The sequence below is a fragment of the Loa loa genome (assembly GCF_000183805.2).
Source record: "Loa loa unplaced genomic scaffold supercont3.91, whole genome shotgun sequence".
Classification (NCBI taxonomy): domain Eukaryota; kingdom Metazoa; phylum Nematoda; class Chromadorea; order Rhabditida; family Onchocercidae; genus Loa; species Loa loa.
In genome coordinates, this window is record NW_018108271.1 from 178,226 (window position 1) to 194,993 (window position 16,768).

A 16,768-nucleotide genomic window follows, 5' to 3' on the forward strand; every position below is an offset into this window, starting at 1 on the left:
TTTTTTTTTTACAATTTTTATGGCTAATTTTATGTAAGTTGAATAAAATGCGTAGTTTGAATTAAAGAATGTATGAATTATTGAATAATATAATGAAAATTAAAAGGGATGCATATTTGCATGCCTAAGAAAATATTTGTATAACTTATAATCAATTTTTGCTTTACTTTAAAGGAAGACGTTTTAAAATATATTGTTGGTAGAATCGTTTAATATGCTTCTTCAATGGAATATTCACAATAATTGATAGTTTATCACTTTGAATTCTTTTTTTTTTTTATTAAATGTTACATATAATTGTTGAGAAAGCGTAAATGTCCCATAGAGAGAAGGAAAAATTCTGCATGCGTATTTTCTTTTAAAAACGTTTCATGTACTTACAAATCTTATACGCAAATATGTACAGTATAATCGATTGTTACGGTATAAATACTACATTGGCTGTACCATATGGTCATATTGGCATGACGTAAATGTTGGGATACAACTGTTGCATTCATTTGTAACATTGAAACACTTTGTGAAACAATTAGGAAAATGAGCATCAGTTAATGTCCAGATGGAAATATTGACAAATCACGAAGATGAAATGATCCATACAGTGTCATCGTCCTGATCTTTTTGCGCCACATTCTTCTACATTTTTTCTTTCTCATTCCTTTTTATTTAATAATATACGCATTCACATACAAATAGTGCATATATGCTAATGCATATATACAGCCATCTATATGCATAAATATACGCACACATATATACATGGAAGTATATAACATAAGCATTTTCACATATACGCTGCTATACCTTAAAGTGCATTATACAAATGTGCCAAATACATAATATAGTCCGAAAAACAGACGAATAGACAAACAGACACATACACACATATATATACACACACATACATACGCGTATATATGCAGATGAATGATTTAGAAAAAAGCTAAGGAGGGGGAATGGACGGATGTATGGATGGAAAATCGATAGTGTTGAAGGTTTCCAGATGTGAAGTAGCACATCTTTGCACTCTTACATCGTCACAATTTCATAGATTAGTTTTTACTTCATTGGGACGACAGTATTTCTCTTATATCTTAAAGAATTTTCATTTCCTCCACGTTTATCATTTGCACTCTTTTTACATGACCAATTAACAAATATTTCATAGCATCGTGATAAAACCGCAACGACTCAACATTTCGCCTTCTCTTTCTCACACCAACTGCGTCAATTCTATAAAATTATTGACATGTCATCGTGGCGAAACCATCGTGACATACCATCCCTTCTTCCTTTTTTTTTGCTGGATTGAATGGTGGAAACAAACTAAATTGCGTATGTCATGGGAGATTTGTGCATTACTTTTTTTTTGACTACTTGCGTGGAATTTGTTATAAATGATATTCAGTGTTATGCTTGTATGTATTTAATTTGTTATGCTTTTGTATGTCTTGTATGTAATTTGTTGTAGTTAAAGTAAGACGTGAAGATGATGGCGGATGCAGCAACAGCTCATGTGTTATTTGATGAATTTGGGCAACCATTTATATTGCTACGTGATCAGGAGAAGCAGAAGCGTCTAACTGGTATCGAAGCATTGAAGGTAATTGAAAGAGTTGTCATTTTCATAATTTTTAAAACAACAAATAACAAATATAAAAAATTTTCCAGTGACATTTACTTTTGACGCAGATTTTATTCTTTTTCTTTTTTGGCCTGATCTCAAGATCTAAGTTTTTGGCATGGATAGTTTTAAAAAATCCAGAAATGTTTCCACCAAATGTGATACTTGAAATATGGTATTCCTTGAAATGTAGATAAGGTTCTTGGTTATTGTATGTCTGCAAGTTTATTTGTAAATGCAGAATTTTCGACACATTGAATTCCTTTTACGTTCATGATGCTTGCCTGTAAATTTTCAACACTTCCGACATAAAATTATTGGATCTATATCATCTTTATGGGATCTGCTCCTTTGTAAAAAGGAATTGAACCGATTTTGAGTCATTTCATATTTTGTTCTTTGTTAATAGGAATAACTAAGTTCATTTTAGAGTCATATTTTGGCTGCACGTGCAGTAGTGAGCACGTTGAAATCTTCCTTGGGACCGCTTGGTTTAGATAAGATGCTTGTTTCGGGCGATGGTGACGTGACAATTACGAATGATGGTGCGACAATTATGGAAAAGATGGATGTTGAGCATCATGTGGCCCGCCTTATGGTTGAATTATCAAAAAGTCAGGATGATGAAATAGGCGATGGTACGACGGGTGTAGTCGGTAGCGTTTAAATTCGTCATTGCAATACTAGTAATGAAGTATATGGAAGCAAGGTCTAGATCAGAATGTTTGAACTGATGTTCTTGGTGAGATAAGTGACAAACACATGAATATAAATGTTTAATTCTCCAGTGCCTTCATATGATGATGGATGATTGTTGAATTTCATGCGCTGAGTAGTAGTAACACGGCTGTTCAATTCTGTACTGTTAAATTTTTCAAATAAGTTCCTCATCATTAACTTTTCCTCATTAAGAAGTATGTATCATATAATATTAGTCATCTTCCGTATTGCAGTTTTGGCCGGAGCGCTATTAGAACAAGCAGAAGATTTGCTTGATAAGGGTATCCATCCGATTAAAATAGCGGATGGATTTGATATGGCGTGCAAGAAGGCGTTAGCAACATTGGAAAGTGTTGCTCATTCTTTTCCCATACATAATCGTGAACTACTTATTGAATCAGCCGTTACCGCTTTGGGTTCAAAAATGTAATTTTTAATGTCTTGATGGAATATATTGTTGAATTTCGGAAGACTTATTCATTTTGTCTGCTTATAGTCCAAAAATCTTGAAGTGATATTTCATCTTTTGCGCCAATAATTTATATGAAATATTGCTGAGGGTTATTTTTTATCTTTCCTTTTTTTTCTCAGAAATTTTGATTGCTCCATTTATTGGATGTCTACACCCTACCAGCACAGTACTTTGGTTTCAGCGTCAATCGTTGTATGCGACGACTTGCGGAGATTGCCGTAGATGCTGTACTGTCAGTAGCAGATTTGGAAAAGAAGGATGTCGATTTTGAACTGATCAAAATTGAAGGGAAAGTAGGGGGCAGACTGGAAGATACATGTTTGGTAAAGGGAGTTGTTATCGATAAAACGATGAGCCATCCTCAGATGCCAAAGGTTATTGTTTGCATACATATATCATTTTCAGCTTTTCGTTAATGTTAATAATAAAGTTTTAATAACTTTACTGTGGCAACTATTGCCGTTTTGATTTATAAGTAATCGAGATTTCGTAAAGTAATAATCAAAAAAGGTAATTGCCCTCTCCAATCGTTGCAGGAATTAACTGATGTGAAAATTGCAATACTTACCTGTCCATTTGAACCACCGAAGCCGAAAACAAAGCATAAGCTTGACATCACTTCAACTGCAGATTTCCAAAATTTACGAGAATATGAGCGAATAACTTTCGAAAAAATGATCGAGCAGGTGATTTTTTCACGATGTTTAAGTTTTCTTTTCCATTTTTCTCTTGTTTTTAGGAAGGAATTATTTCCTACGATGGCAGCAGTTTCAGTTGCTTTGAATCTGTTTGATATTTCTGGCTTTTTCTTCCATTGGGTCATATCGCGACAGTGATTTTTTCTTGAACTTCAGATCAAAGAGAGTGGCGCTACTCTAGCAATCTGCCAGTGGGGTTTCGATGATGAGGCCAATCATCTTCTACTTGCCCATAATCTCCCAGCAGTTCGATGGGTTGGTGGACCCGAGATTGAATTAATTGCTATTGCAACTGATGGTCGCATTGTTCCACGTTTTGCTGAACTTAAATCCGAAAAACTGGGAAAAGCTGGGAGAGTTCGCGAGCTGTCATTCGGAACTGCTAAGGCAGATTTTTTTTATATTTCGTTACTCACAATGGTGATATTTTTGCGCTAAAATTGCGATTAGAATTATATTTCTATGCGTGCATTGCCAATGACGCTTATGCGCATGTTAGGCATATCCGTATGTTTTCGTCCTCTGACGACTGTTAGTAGAACTAGGTTAAAAGTCAAACGAAAAATAACTAGTAACAAAGATATATTTTCCCTGAAGGATGATTGGAGAAAAACAGTGTTTGTTATAGGATCGTATGCTTTGTATCGAAGAATGCCCTAATAATCGGGCTGTCACCGTATTTATTCGCGGTGGCAACAAACTAATGATTGAGGAGTCGAAGCGTTGTTTGCACGATGCTCTTTGTGTTGTTCGCAATTTGATCAAAGATAATCGAATTGTTTATGGTGGTGGCGCGGCAGAAATTTCTTGTTCGCTGGCTGTTGCAGAAGAAGCAGATAAAGTAATCGTATTTAGCTTAAACCGTCTAGAAGTGTTCTTTTCTCACATTTTTTTTTCAGTTTTCCAAATTTAAAATGCTGCCCGGTTATTTATAAAATCGATTTAATATTTAGATTGAGGGTATTGAACAATATGCTTTTCGAGCATTTGCGGACGCTTTGGAAAGTATTCCTATGGCACTGGCTGAAAATTCAGGCCTTTCTTCAATTGATACAGTAACAGATCTTAAAGCAAAGCAGATCCAACAATCTAATCCGAGATTGGGCGTTGATTGCCTCGCTGTTGGCACTAACGGTAAGTCGTCGGTGAAAGTAGTTCTTTTAAAATCGGTTGTTTTGACGAAATAACTGAAGTGATGGAATCGAAAGTTTAATCTCTGAAACTAGGTAATGTTAGAATACTTACCCAGTTCATGTGTTTATGAGCCTTGATATTATAACGTATTAACATAGATTAATGAACGAAATCAAGACAAAGTTCCGAATAATGGTAATAATGGTATTTTAGAATTGAGAGATGTGAGATCGTATTGTGATTCTCTATTACAACATTAACATTTCATTTATAGAAAGTCATTTCATAAAAAAGTTTCCTGTTCCAAAAGTTCTAAAGATGTTTGTATTGCAAACAAAAGAATATTCATATTCATCCTGCAGATATGGAAAAACAAAAAGTAATGGAGACATTGTTGTCGAAAAAAGCACAGATATCTCTTGCAACGCAGGTTTGTTTATTTTCATTTCACTAGTAAAGGATTCTAAATTTTTGGGAAAAAGTTGATTTTTGGGGATTCACTTTCCTGGATTATTTTTTGTGTTACTTTTATTGTTGATCGCGGAAATGGATAAATTTTTTTTTTAATTTAATGTATGCAAGCTTTTGTAGGTGGTGCGCATGATCTTAAAAATCGATGATGTCCGAGTTCCAGAGCCCGAAGAACAGAGATGTGCAATGTGATGATATTATTACTATACGTTTAACTTGTTTTGTTGCTTGTTAACATTGGAAATAAATTTTTCTTTAACTTGAGTTTTTTTTTTAAATTTTGGAATTATGCCGTTTATTCGGCTTTGAGTATTGTTGATTATATGGAAGTTATCTGTTCATTTGTTATGGTGCACATTTGATTTTATGAAATTAACTGATTGATTGAGGAAATGGTGGGAATGAAAAATCATTTCTCAAGAATTTTTTTGTAAATTTGAAAAAAGTACGATGAGGTTCAGTAATCACAGCAGTCGATAATGGTATACTGAATAACCATAGGACGGTGAAGATGTGGACATTGAAGAAAGAAGTGGTCGTGGGCGTGGCCTTTTTTTACATATATATGTTTTTTTTTCGAATAGATTAGGAAAGTTTGTAGATTTGTTTGGAATTTTAGAATTGAATTTTCATTTTACCTACAAAAGTCGATTGTTTTCTGTTTTCTAGAGTTTTTCCTTTGTTTTTCGTCAAAGTATAAGAAATAGCATGACGGTGTTAAAGATTAGGGGACGAATTAGGCAGACTTCAGCTTACTTTACTGTGGATGTTTATAAAATGATATTTGCGGAATTTTAAAGATTAAGATCTCGAAAGTAATTTGCGTTAATATTTCCCAAGTTTCTATTTAACCAACGGATGTGGAGTCTAGGATTTTTGCTCACTTTTGGTTCTTCGACTTTGTCTAATTCAGTTCTATTTTCTGCTGTAGGCTGACTTTTAAATTTTCTGACTTTAGTAGCTTGCATACTTTCCACTGTAGTTTCAGTTGATGGGGGAGCTGCATATTACGATAAGGATCAAAATCTATGGCAGATGAGACTGTTTTCTTAGATTCCGAAGCTCTTTTCACTTCTAAGAAAAAGCCGTTTGCTCCAGCCCCCCTATCAGTTGCAAAACTGAGCAGTGCGGATATGTTATTAGCTTGGATAATTTCTCAGAAACTTCTCAACCCGGCATATTCTCAAATTCAAATAATCAAAGGATAATGGTGGATAGGTCGCGCTTTCAAACATGGACTATATGTTAAAATTTCTTTGACCATGTAGACTGAATTTGATGGATTTCCAGATCATGTGATGGATGTGTGAACTTCTTTCTTGTTGTATTGCTTTTGTACCGTATCCATTCAGAGAATAAGTGTGCAATGAGAAAAGTGGGGATGAGAAAATATTTGGTTATTTTCGTAGTTGCTTTCGAAATTTAATGATAGTTTAGTTTTTGAATATAAAATAGATACGATTCTGTTTTTGCAATGACATGGCATAGGACATAGTTTGATTTGTTGCCACTGACACTGGGTGAGATGAAGCGAAAACCACTAGTTGTATAAATGAAATGATGCGTTAAAAATGCTTAAAAAATTGAGGATAGTGGAGGGTTGGGTTTGGCGTAAAACCATTTTACTGTATGAAATTTTCTAGTTGAGGAAGGAAAGGAAGATGAGAAAGGACGGATAATGGACAATTTTATAGAGTTTAGTAAGTTTAAATTAAGTTTTGCAATGGTATTCAGTAGTTTATCTATATACAAAGTTAAAAATATCTTCGGTTTTTTTCAAATTTTTTATTTTAACTTATTTTATCTTTGGCTGTTTCGAAAATTTTCGAAAAAAGTCGAAAATTTTACCATTGGCTCATTTGAAAAAGTGTCCGTTGGAACTGTCTTCATTTCGTTATCATCAATAACATTTATGTCGCAAAAATTTTTTGACTGTGATATACCTAAAATAAAAGAAATTTTGCTTTAACATACACTTTACTTGTCCATAGATCAAGAATACAATGAGAAAAAACTGTTTTTGAAAATTTAGAAAAAACTGTTTTTGTTTGTCATTCTTTAAATGATGCATAACTATGATCATTTGCTTAAAAGTAAATTCAACTCTCATCAGTATTGTTAAGGAAGAGGGGAAAAAGTTTAATGGATTTTAATTCGAAAGATAACAGCGATACGAATATTGTGTGATGCCCAACTATTGTTACGGAAGCAAAAAAAAAGAACCATGGATTCCATTTCGAACATATAACAATGATATGAGAATTGTATAATATCGAAGTTCAGTAGCGACATATCTTGGAGGATTTTCAAAAATTGAGAAATCGGTAAGTTTTGTTAATTAGATGGTTCGGAATATTTCTGTAAATCACATGATATGATTCTGATGGAAAATACTGCTTTCTTCAATATGGTGTTTGCTGAAGAAATCTCTAAAGAACGTCTGCATCAATGGAAAGCAATTTTTTCTTAATTTTCAGTTACCATATAGTATTTAAAAGGTACTATTTCAGTGGGAGATTTTGCTTGAATTTTATTATCCATGAAGAATGCTGAAACAAATTACATGATTAACTAAATCCTATTTCCTTACCGTTTTCTTTTCCTGCTCAGTTCTTTAGTACCATGGTTACTGTATTAAACTTTCTTTTTTTCTGAATTTTCAGTTACTTACTGCCAAATTACTAGTTCAAAGAAAACTTATCAGTTTTGTGATCATATGTTTGTAGCGACAAGTACATCCAGCAATGTTACTACAACCTACACGAATAGACCAATGGTTTGTTACTTTGTTCTTTTCCTTTGTATTCATTTCCATTTCCGAATCGAAACGAAAAATTAGACGATAACATTTCGAAGTGATTAGAAGCTTGTATGTTGCACAATAATAAATGATTATTAAGAATAAGTTATTCCAGGATAGGTTTTTTTTTTAATATACTGCATATTTCATTTACTATTCTTGATACTAATCTCGAAAGTGATGAGTGGACGAATTGTAGTAAGTTTAATAACTTTGTGAAACTTCATCTGAGGGACGCTGTAAGAAGTGACGCAATATCGTTTATATCCATTAAGTTAATCAAAAGTCTATTACTTTTTTCTTTGAAAAATCCGATATTTCGGTTTGTGGATGTTGAATTCTGTTAATGTTTGAGCTCATGAAGATGGAAAGTGTAGTGCAGCGGGAAGATCCATCGGTAGATGTTGTTACATTGGAAACTCCGAATTTGACATCACTTATTGGTACCAATTCAGCTACATTGCCACGTAAGTTCCATATCATCTATAATCATCTGATTAAGCTAGCAAGTATTATGTTGTCGAGAGAATAAGTATTATGTTGTCGAGAGAATATGTTTTTCCCTTCCTTAGAATCAATTTCACCATTATTTGCTCACAACATCCATTCTTTACTAGTTAAAGTGGTCATTTGTTCCTTTACCGCTATAAAAAATCCTTTACTGTTAAAATTTGTGTTGGTGATATCTGTTTTGAATAGATTTATTGATTTACAAATTTCATCCTTTTCGTTTACCATTTTAATGAACTATAATACAAGTACTTACGGACATAGCATTTTTTTGCTTAGTTTCACATTGTTAATCACAGTGAATGTCCAGTCATGAAATGAGTTTTATAGTTTTCAATCAATTTTCGCAAACTTGTTTGTGTTAATTGTGCAGCAGTGCTACCATTTTCATAATTTTTATAAAACATTATATAAACAATGCATGAAAAGCTTTATGATTTTTGTCATTCGCGACTTATTGTAGCGGATTTCCCATCAACAGCTGAACTGATGCAGAAATGTCTTACGGTCAACCCATTTGAATTAAAATTCCGTGAAGCAAATCGACGTATCAGTCAGTGCAGCGAAGAGCTTCTTGAACAGGTTTATTTTTGTCGTTTTTACCGCCAGTGCTTTAAACTATTTCAACGCAAGTTGGTGAAATATTGAGAGAACATTACGAAAGTCGTAACAAATTGCTGCACTAAAAGAAAAAGTTTAACGTAGTTCGATGTAAAACTATCATTCCAACCAAATCATTCCTGTTTTTTTTTTTGTTCACAGAATGGACTTGTTCCGGTGACGCTTTCATTACCAACGACAGGTGGCATAACCTTGCTGAAACTGCCATCATCCCTGGCCCATTCTCCTGGCATCTTCTCAAACATCAACGTTCTTTCAGCGGATTTCGAAGGTGATGGGTTAAAAAGTGCCGACTTATCGCGTTTAGTGCAACAGGTAAAATTGCTTTTGGTATAAGTGAAAAGTAAAAAGAATGTAGCTGTAGTATTAAAGAATATCTTAATTTTCAGATGAAAGATAATGGCGGTTTATCAACACAGAACTCAAGAACTGGTGAAGACACTGGACAAGCGCCTCGAACCGCTGACGTACTTAATGCCGTTCTTGATATGCATTCTGATAGGTTGGGAACGCTTGCTTTTCTTGGTGCAACTGGCACTGCCACACCTCCTTTGGTATGTTGCACGTAATTGCTTCAGAGTGTGAACAGCTGAGGTCATTAATTGGTTGCGTGATATGTAACGTACTTTTTATTCTTTCTGTAGGCACCAAATAAAAGTCTTGGTTTTCATTGAAATGCATGAGGTCTTCCACTTTCAAAAATAAGTGGAAAATGACCTTTTTTTGAACAAACTTGAATTTTTAGTTTTTAACTACAACATGAACTGTACTGTCAACGAAATAGGAGTATGAGTTAGCAAAATCGGCCTCTGAATCTGTATTAATCTGTATTTTGGTGAATGTTTTTCGACTTGGTGAACCTCATATGAAGCAATTTTTTTTTGCTTCATATCTGTGTTTCCACAGATTTGTTTTGAAACTTACTACGGAACAGTTTATTCCAATAATTGGTCAAATGCAATAAAATGTAGCACTTTCTACTTTTCAGAAGGGACCGTTGGGATCAATCCTGCCGACATCCTCATCTGTTGCTGTAGCTCTTTGCTCTGATCCGCCTGTAGTAACACCATCAACATCGTGTAGTGCAAATGTCGGTGGTCCTGAATGTGCATCTACTTTGTTATCATGTTCGCCATGTTCCTCGGAATCAGCTTCTGCTTCTTTAACACCGCTAATTTCTGCTATAAATAGTCCCGTTGTCAGTGCATCAGCGAATATTTCAAGACCTGGAAGCTCTGCATCGGCTCAAACGCCGTATGTAAACGTGACTTGACTTCTTTATATTTTGTTTTCGCATGATAGTATCAGCTGAGCACTGTCACTTTTCATCCATAGGTATTATTTGTCAGTTACTATCTTTTTTTTTCAGTAAAAAAAGATTGTCAGTACGGGCAGCAGCGGTAGCTGCACCGACAAGTGTTGAACCGGTGGTCTCAACTCCTTTTCTAAGTGCTGTTGGGACAGTGAGTTTTTTTATCTTGTATATAGTGATTTAAGTGGAAGATCTTCAGTTTAGGCTAGGAAAAAGGTGGCAAAGTCTTTACAGAGATGAATAGAACAATGGATTGCACAGTCTTGAGAATGTCGTGGTTTGAATTGGATGGAACACGAATTTTTCAATTAGATGGGATGTTGTATAAGAGGTCTAGCATAATGTTTATTTTTCATTAAGCTATTATTGTTAAGTGTGAAAATTTTATTTCTCGAAATCGGTTTTCAAATTATTTTTATATTAAGCTGAGGTTTTGCAGCTGTTACCAGCAACAAATATCGAGGAACGGAGTGATGTGTCGCAAATTTCCAGTGCACAGTTATCACCAACAGATCATTGGGATCCTCGTGATGTGAAACCGGTGATTGTTGGAAAAAATGCACCGTCATCGTTGCAGACAGTAATTTTTTTTTACAGAACATTAATAGAAAGAGAAGTGGAAAAAAATATGGCCTTTTTTTCTATTTATCAGTTTAATGATTTTTACACAAGTCAATCAGTTCTGGTTATTTTCAATCTTTCATCTCTAAATAGGAATATTTTTTTAAATAAGGATATATTTTTTTTCAATGTTCAGTGTTTTACAGAATCAGCAATATTTTGATCACGAGGAAGTCATTTATCCGCAGGATGAGCAGCGTAAACATACGGAAACAATGTCATCAGCACCAAGAGGGTTTGTTTTCCGTTAATGAGTGTTGATTCTAGGAAATTAGAAAGTAATCCTTTAATTTGAAGTCATCCGGACACTCCGAAAGTTCTTGCTTAATACACTTATATTTCACATTCATAATTTAATCCTTACTTTCATTGTTTTCGAATGTAGTGGGTTTGTTTTTTAAGCTGTTTTGAAATTACATAACACTTTTCTTTATGCTTATTGAATGAACAAATATTTGTAATTCAGACATTTAATATGGCAAAGTTGCAGCAGAGAAAGTGCTGTATCTCGTTCAACGACATCATCACATCGCGGTGGACGAGGACGTGGTCGTAGTTCTCTGACTGCCGATTTACCACCCGATGAACGTCGTGTTACAATTCTGGAAAGGAATAAAGCGGCTGCTGTGCGGTATCGGAAGCGAAAAAAGGAAGAACATGATGAGATGATTACTCGTGTTCATTTATTGGAACAAGAAAAAGTGGCACTCTCTGTAAGTCGATATAATTTGTTAAAAAATCCTTAAATTATATGACTGAAATCTATCATCGGATATAAAGCCGATATAAAGCGGATATAAAGCCTTTTAATAAATGAACAGAACTGATGAAAGTTAATAGTAGAATTTTTTTTATTTTTGCATGATACTTTTCGTGGTTTCTATCAGTGTAGGATGATTTTCTGAAGGCAAGACAAATTGTTGCTTTGGAAAATTGAAGCAAAAAATGAGATATGGTTTTGATATTGTAGGATTCAATTCAAATTGTAGGTTCATATTTCAATTCTTACATTTCGTATTCTGGTTAAACATGGCATTGTAAGCGAATTCAATAACTTTTTAGCCACAGAATTTAGTAAACTCCTTGCAGACTCAAAATCAAATACTACGTCGTGAACTGGAAAGAGTTACAGCCTTGCTGAAAACACGTGAAGCATGCTGTGTTTGCCACTTGAGTGGTGTGGGGGAATGTTTGCGGAATGGATCACCGCTAGAAGTAGACGTTCTTTCTCCTCAAGCTGAGCCGCATCATGATCTCTCCAATTATATATCACAGCAATTGGTTTCATCAGTCAGTCCTAACAAGAAGCCGTCGAAATGATTTCAGAAATTCCATAAAATTTTCTGATGGATTGATTCCAAAAATATACTAAGATCTGACGACATATGTTTTTTAGCTTTTATTCGTGAGCTTTGCTTTTCACCTTTTCTGAAATTGATTAACCAACTGTTAAACCTTTTCATCTGGTCTTTTAATGCGCCGATTTTTCGTTTTCAGATTGTTTAATGACTTCATTCGATATGCTTGCGAATATACATATCAAGCGAAAATATAGATCAATTATATTGGGCAGAACATATTATTTGAAAGATACAAAAGTAAACCTCATAGAATGCAGTTGAGTTTTTCTACTTTCAGCTCATCAGTGAGAAAAACCATAATTTGGCAGCTTGGGATTTCGGGACCGGTGCTATTTTTCCCAAATCGACTAAGGGATGAAAATATGTAAGATCTGTAAATATTATCCGTAAGATGTAAGAAAACGTAGGATATTATTGGCGAAAAGCAATTGTTTATCCATATTATATATCAAATATATGATGCTTCATTATTTTAATTTTCCGGATGGAAAGTTTCAGGGCGGAAATTTCACCGGTTTATATTTGTTACATTTCAGATATTGCTTCATTCATTTTGTCATTTGCACTTTATTTTTTCCATGTGTTTATATGGTACGTGTTGATTGCTAACATAATTATAATTGAGTATTTTCATTTATTTTATAGTTTTTATATTTTTCAAACATATTGTAGAAAAACTGTTGGATCTTCAAAAGTAGTTTTGGACAGTGAAAAATGACCAAGTACCAATAATTCCTCTCTGATACTGTTTATTACAGCTATTATCCTATTTTTGAAATACGCATTTTTGACTTATTGGTCAGCAAAAAAACACCATGCCTGCTGATTGGCGGAGTCCGTCAATGGCACCTTGTCTTAGAGGAACTAATTGGGATGTATAATTTGTTTCCAGCAAGTGACAAAAAAACTTAATTCCTGATTATTTCTGAAAGATAAATTGTCAATAAAGATTTGTTTTGAACAAAAGAAAAAACTGTTTTAGAAATTTGATGTGGTGTAAGTCGGGAACTGTTGCAAGGGATCATTTGTAAAGCTTGCTCGAAATTTCATGCTTAGTACAAATTAAATTTAAGTAACGACTAAAAATCATTGAATATTGGTACTCGTCGTTTTTTACAGTCTGGATTTTTGAATTCGGCATTTTTTTTCACTGAATCTATGACGTGAGTGATTTCTAATCAATGGGACTTATAATGCGGCATTTATAGATCTTTCCAGGTTTTTATTTTGTGTGTCATACTTTACATTTTGTCATACTTCTTTATATTTACTTTTTTATTGAAGTATTTTATTCATCACGCACATTAACGTTGTTTTACTAATAGTTTTCACTGACTGATCCTGAATTGAATCATTTTGAACTAATAATGGGTCCTTTTTCTCTGGTCAGTGAGAGGCCAGGATTATGTAGTTCTATATTTCGTAAATTTCCATTTTTCTAGATACTTTTTTAATTGTAGTTTTTATTTGTGTTTGTAATGGATTTCATCGGATTAATCTCTTTCGTTTTTATGTTTTGTTACTTCAACTGTTGTTGTTTATATGGAAATTTTTCTCAGCATGAATGCATTCAATTCTAGACCGGTGAGCATCTTTTCAAGAATTTGTAATGTTTGATCCAAAGTGGATAAGTGTTTTTATTGACGGAATAGGCGAATGAATGAACGAAATATATGATAAGGTATCAGTTTTTTATGTTAATGGAAGAGGTGTTGATATCTCAAAAAATTTTTGCTAAGCTGTTGGTGTAATCGATTTAGTCGTTATTTTTAATTATCGATCATTGGAGATCTGTTTTTGACTGTTAACTTTTTCGCCATTTCCGGAAATACTTTTTTCATCTTGAATTGATAGTTTTTTTGTTTTTGCAAAATTGTCTGCGGCTGCTTTTTCCAACTCTTTAATAATAAAATATTGGCTTGTGCTGTTTACTCGTTTTTAGTTTCAAAAACTTGGAATTTTCAGTTATTCTTCTGTCGGACACACAACACGAAGACGTTGAATATTGAGTGTAAACATTTATGCAACAATTCCATGCCATCGTCATTTGCAGAATTTGGCATCACTTGAGAACTAAATCAAACAATTCCATAGTTGATTAGCAGGAAAGGAACTGATTGACAGCAGATAAATTATGCAAGAAAACTAAGGTAAAGGGATGAGGAATATGTATCAATTACGTTTGTGCTGAAATGTTTTTATTAATTTTCGTAATTTGAATCATGCATGCGCATTTTTTTTCTATTTGTGGACATCAGTTAATGATGAATGACATTTTCAATAGTGTCTGATCTTTGCTGAAATTTTTTGATATAAATAAAAGTTACAGCTTACAAAGTTCTTAAAGGTTTGTTGTCCTCCTATAATGACCTAAATTATCAATGGACTTAATAGTTAGAGTGGGATTTATCACGACATATGTTTGGTATAAATTATTAAATACAAATATTTTATCGCAACATTTAAAGTATAACTTTATTTTGTTTGATATCGTAAAGATTCTCATAAAAATTTCGTAAAATACTCAACAAATATCGATTAGATAAATTTCAAGGTAAAATAGGTTGTTATGGACACATTCTAATTGAATGATTCATGCTGGCACTGCAAATTCCACTCGTTTGTTTATATGTATTGTATTTGAAAAAAAAAATGATTTGTCAAGAAACATTGCAGAATTTTATTTCAGTCTTCTTTGAAATATATCCTGATTCTTTTTAACATTCGTTTATATTTCATATGAAATTTTTGATGACAAAATCAGTTTTCATTAATTTTTATGATGGCTAAATTAAATAAAAAAAGAATGATTTTGAGGAAAAAAATGAAATTTCCTAGCAATTAAAATTTATAGCTTTATCTTAAAAACTTAAAATTAGTGCTAATTACTTTTATTTTCACCTAAAGGTATGTCAAACCTCCTTTCCTTTTTTTTTTTAATGACAATGCCACAACCTTTGCATTTTTTTTGTATGAAACTCAAAATGGATTAAGAATTCTAATTGTTAAAAAATCTCATTAAACTTTTTCGAGGACTTTAGTTTAATTAATAATTAAAGATTCAGTTACGTTATTGAAAATTTGATCGCAATTTAAAAACTCACATAATTTTTATACTTCCATCAATTCATTTCATTTTCCATCCAGTAAAAATGTCAACTTCTTTTTTTTTTTGTTTCTTATTCAATACCTGCTGAATTCGTTTTCAAAAAAAAAAGATGTAAATAATGAAATTCAGCTGTTTTTGATGTAAATTTGATTTTTTACTAAGCTTAACTTAAGCAATTTATGGTTTATTTCATACAGCATAAAATTTTATAGATTTTATACATTCCAAGATGGTTTTAGTTGGATTCATATTTATTATTTTTGTTATATACATTGAATTACTTCTTCCAATTATTTCTTTAAACAAATTAACCAATCAATGGTCTTCTAATTGTTTTTAAAAAAAGTGAAAAAATTCTTTTCAAATTTATTAATTATTCAACTCAAAAATGAAAAGTTACATGAAATGACAACAAAGTTCTTAGGCAACTTTGTATGCATATCAATCAAAAAGTTTCACAATTTTATTTTCAATCCACAAAGTCATTTAACGAGTAGAAGTGGAAAATTAAAACTAGCAATTTAATTAAAAAAAAAAGGAAACGAATGAAAATGAAATAAGTGCCGATGAAATTAGCTTTAGTTATGTTGTTCTATTATTAACAATTCAATTCTGAATATCAAACCAAATTCCAGCCTTCACAATTTTTCATATCACCTTATCAGCGCCAATTTCGAATTCACCAGTTTCCCATTCGATTTCATAGCTGTATAAATCAATCATTTTTAGCAGATCGTTGATCAAAAATTGTAATAAACATTCTATGTTATTAATTTATTCCATCTGAAATCATTGCCCAATGCATTTCCACGATGATACTGATAGTAGTCATTATCACGGTGAAGTTAATACCACCGAGGTACCAGCGTGTGCAGGAAAAGGTTTTTCATGTCGTAAGTCTTTTGATATGATTTTCCCGTCCAAAGTAAAAACGTACATTTATTTTTTGATGAATTTCTGAATAAAAATTTTACGATATTGCGGAATTTGTTGTAGTTCCCTTTGTTAAATATATGCAGTTTTGATTTTGATTACGGATTAAAATACAAATCTCAAATGTTTCAACCAACTATCTTCGCAACAAATGACTTAATTTCTTGTCGTTACAAAAAAAAAAAAGTAATCTTGGAAATTAGTGCAATAGCATAGCTGTACAATATCACAATACCAAATGAAATTGTCGCCAATTTCATATTCAAACAATTTTTTGCTTGAAAATTTTTAGCAGCCTTATACAGTACGATCCAGCTCATTTCATACTTTACGACAGTTGCTGATTTCATAATTATACCACTTTTGGTTTATTTATCAATTG

The 16,768-nt window shown here is 32.8% G+C and overlaps 2 protein-coding genes across 2 annotated transcripts; both read left to right on the forward strand.

Annotated features, from left to right (window-relative positions):
• Positions 1-1,464: 1,464 nt before the first annotated feature.
• Positions 1,465-5,383, forward strand: LOAG_06719 (T-complex protein 1 subunit epsilon). The gene is made up of 10 exons (XM_020447222.1): positions 1,465-1,603; positions 2,055-2,280; positions 2,578-2,770; positions 2,998-3,190; positions 3,353-3,502; positions 3,671-3,901; positions 4,143-4,355; positions 4,468-4,648; positions 5,011-5,078; positions 5,240-5,383. The coding sequence occupies exons 1-10, from the start codon at positions 1,490-1,492 to the stop codon at positions 5,309-5,311; spliced, it is 1,641 nt and encodes a 546-aa protein (XP_020302525.1). The 5' UTR covers positions 1,465-1,489; the 3' UTR covers positions 5,312-5,383.
• A 2,398-nt stretch (positions 5,384-7,781) lies between these two features.
• Positions 7,782-12,406, forward strand: LOAG_06720 (hypothetical protein). Its single transcript, XM_020447223.1, has 11 exons — positions 7,782-7,895; positions 8,275-8,386; positions 8,893-9,011; positions 9,192-9,365; positions 9,440-9,604; positions 10,039-10,304; positions 10,420-10,513; positions 10,802-10,942; positions 11,130-11,218; positions 11,474-11,696; positions 12,073-12,406. Exons 1-11 carry the CDS (start codon positions 7,836-7,838, stop codon positions 12,301-12,303), a joined length of 1,674 nt encoding a protein of 557 aa, XP_020302526.1. The 5' UTR covers positions 7,782-7,835; the 3' UTR covers positions 12,304-12,406.
• Positions 12,407-16,768: the final 4,362 nt, after the last annotated feature.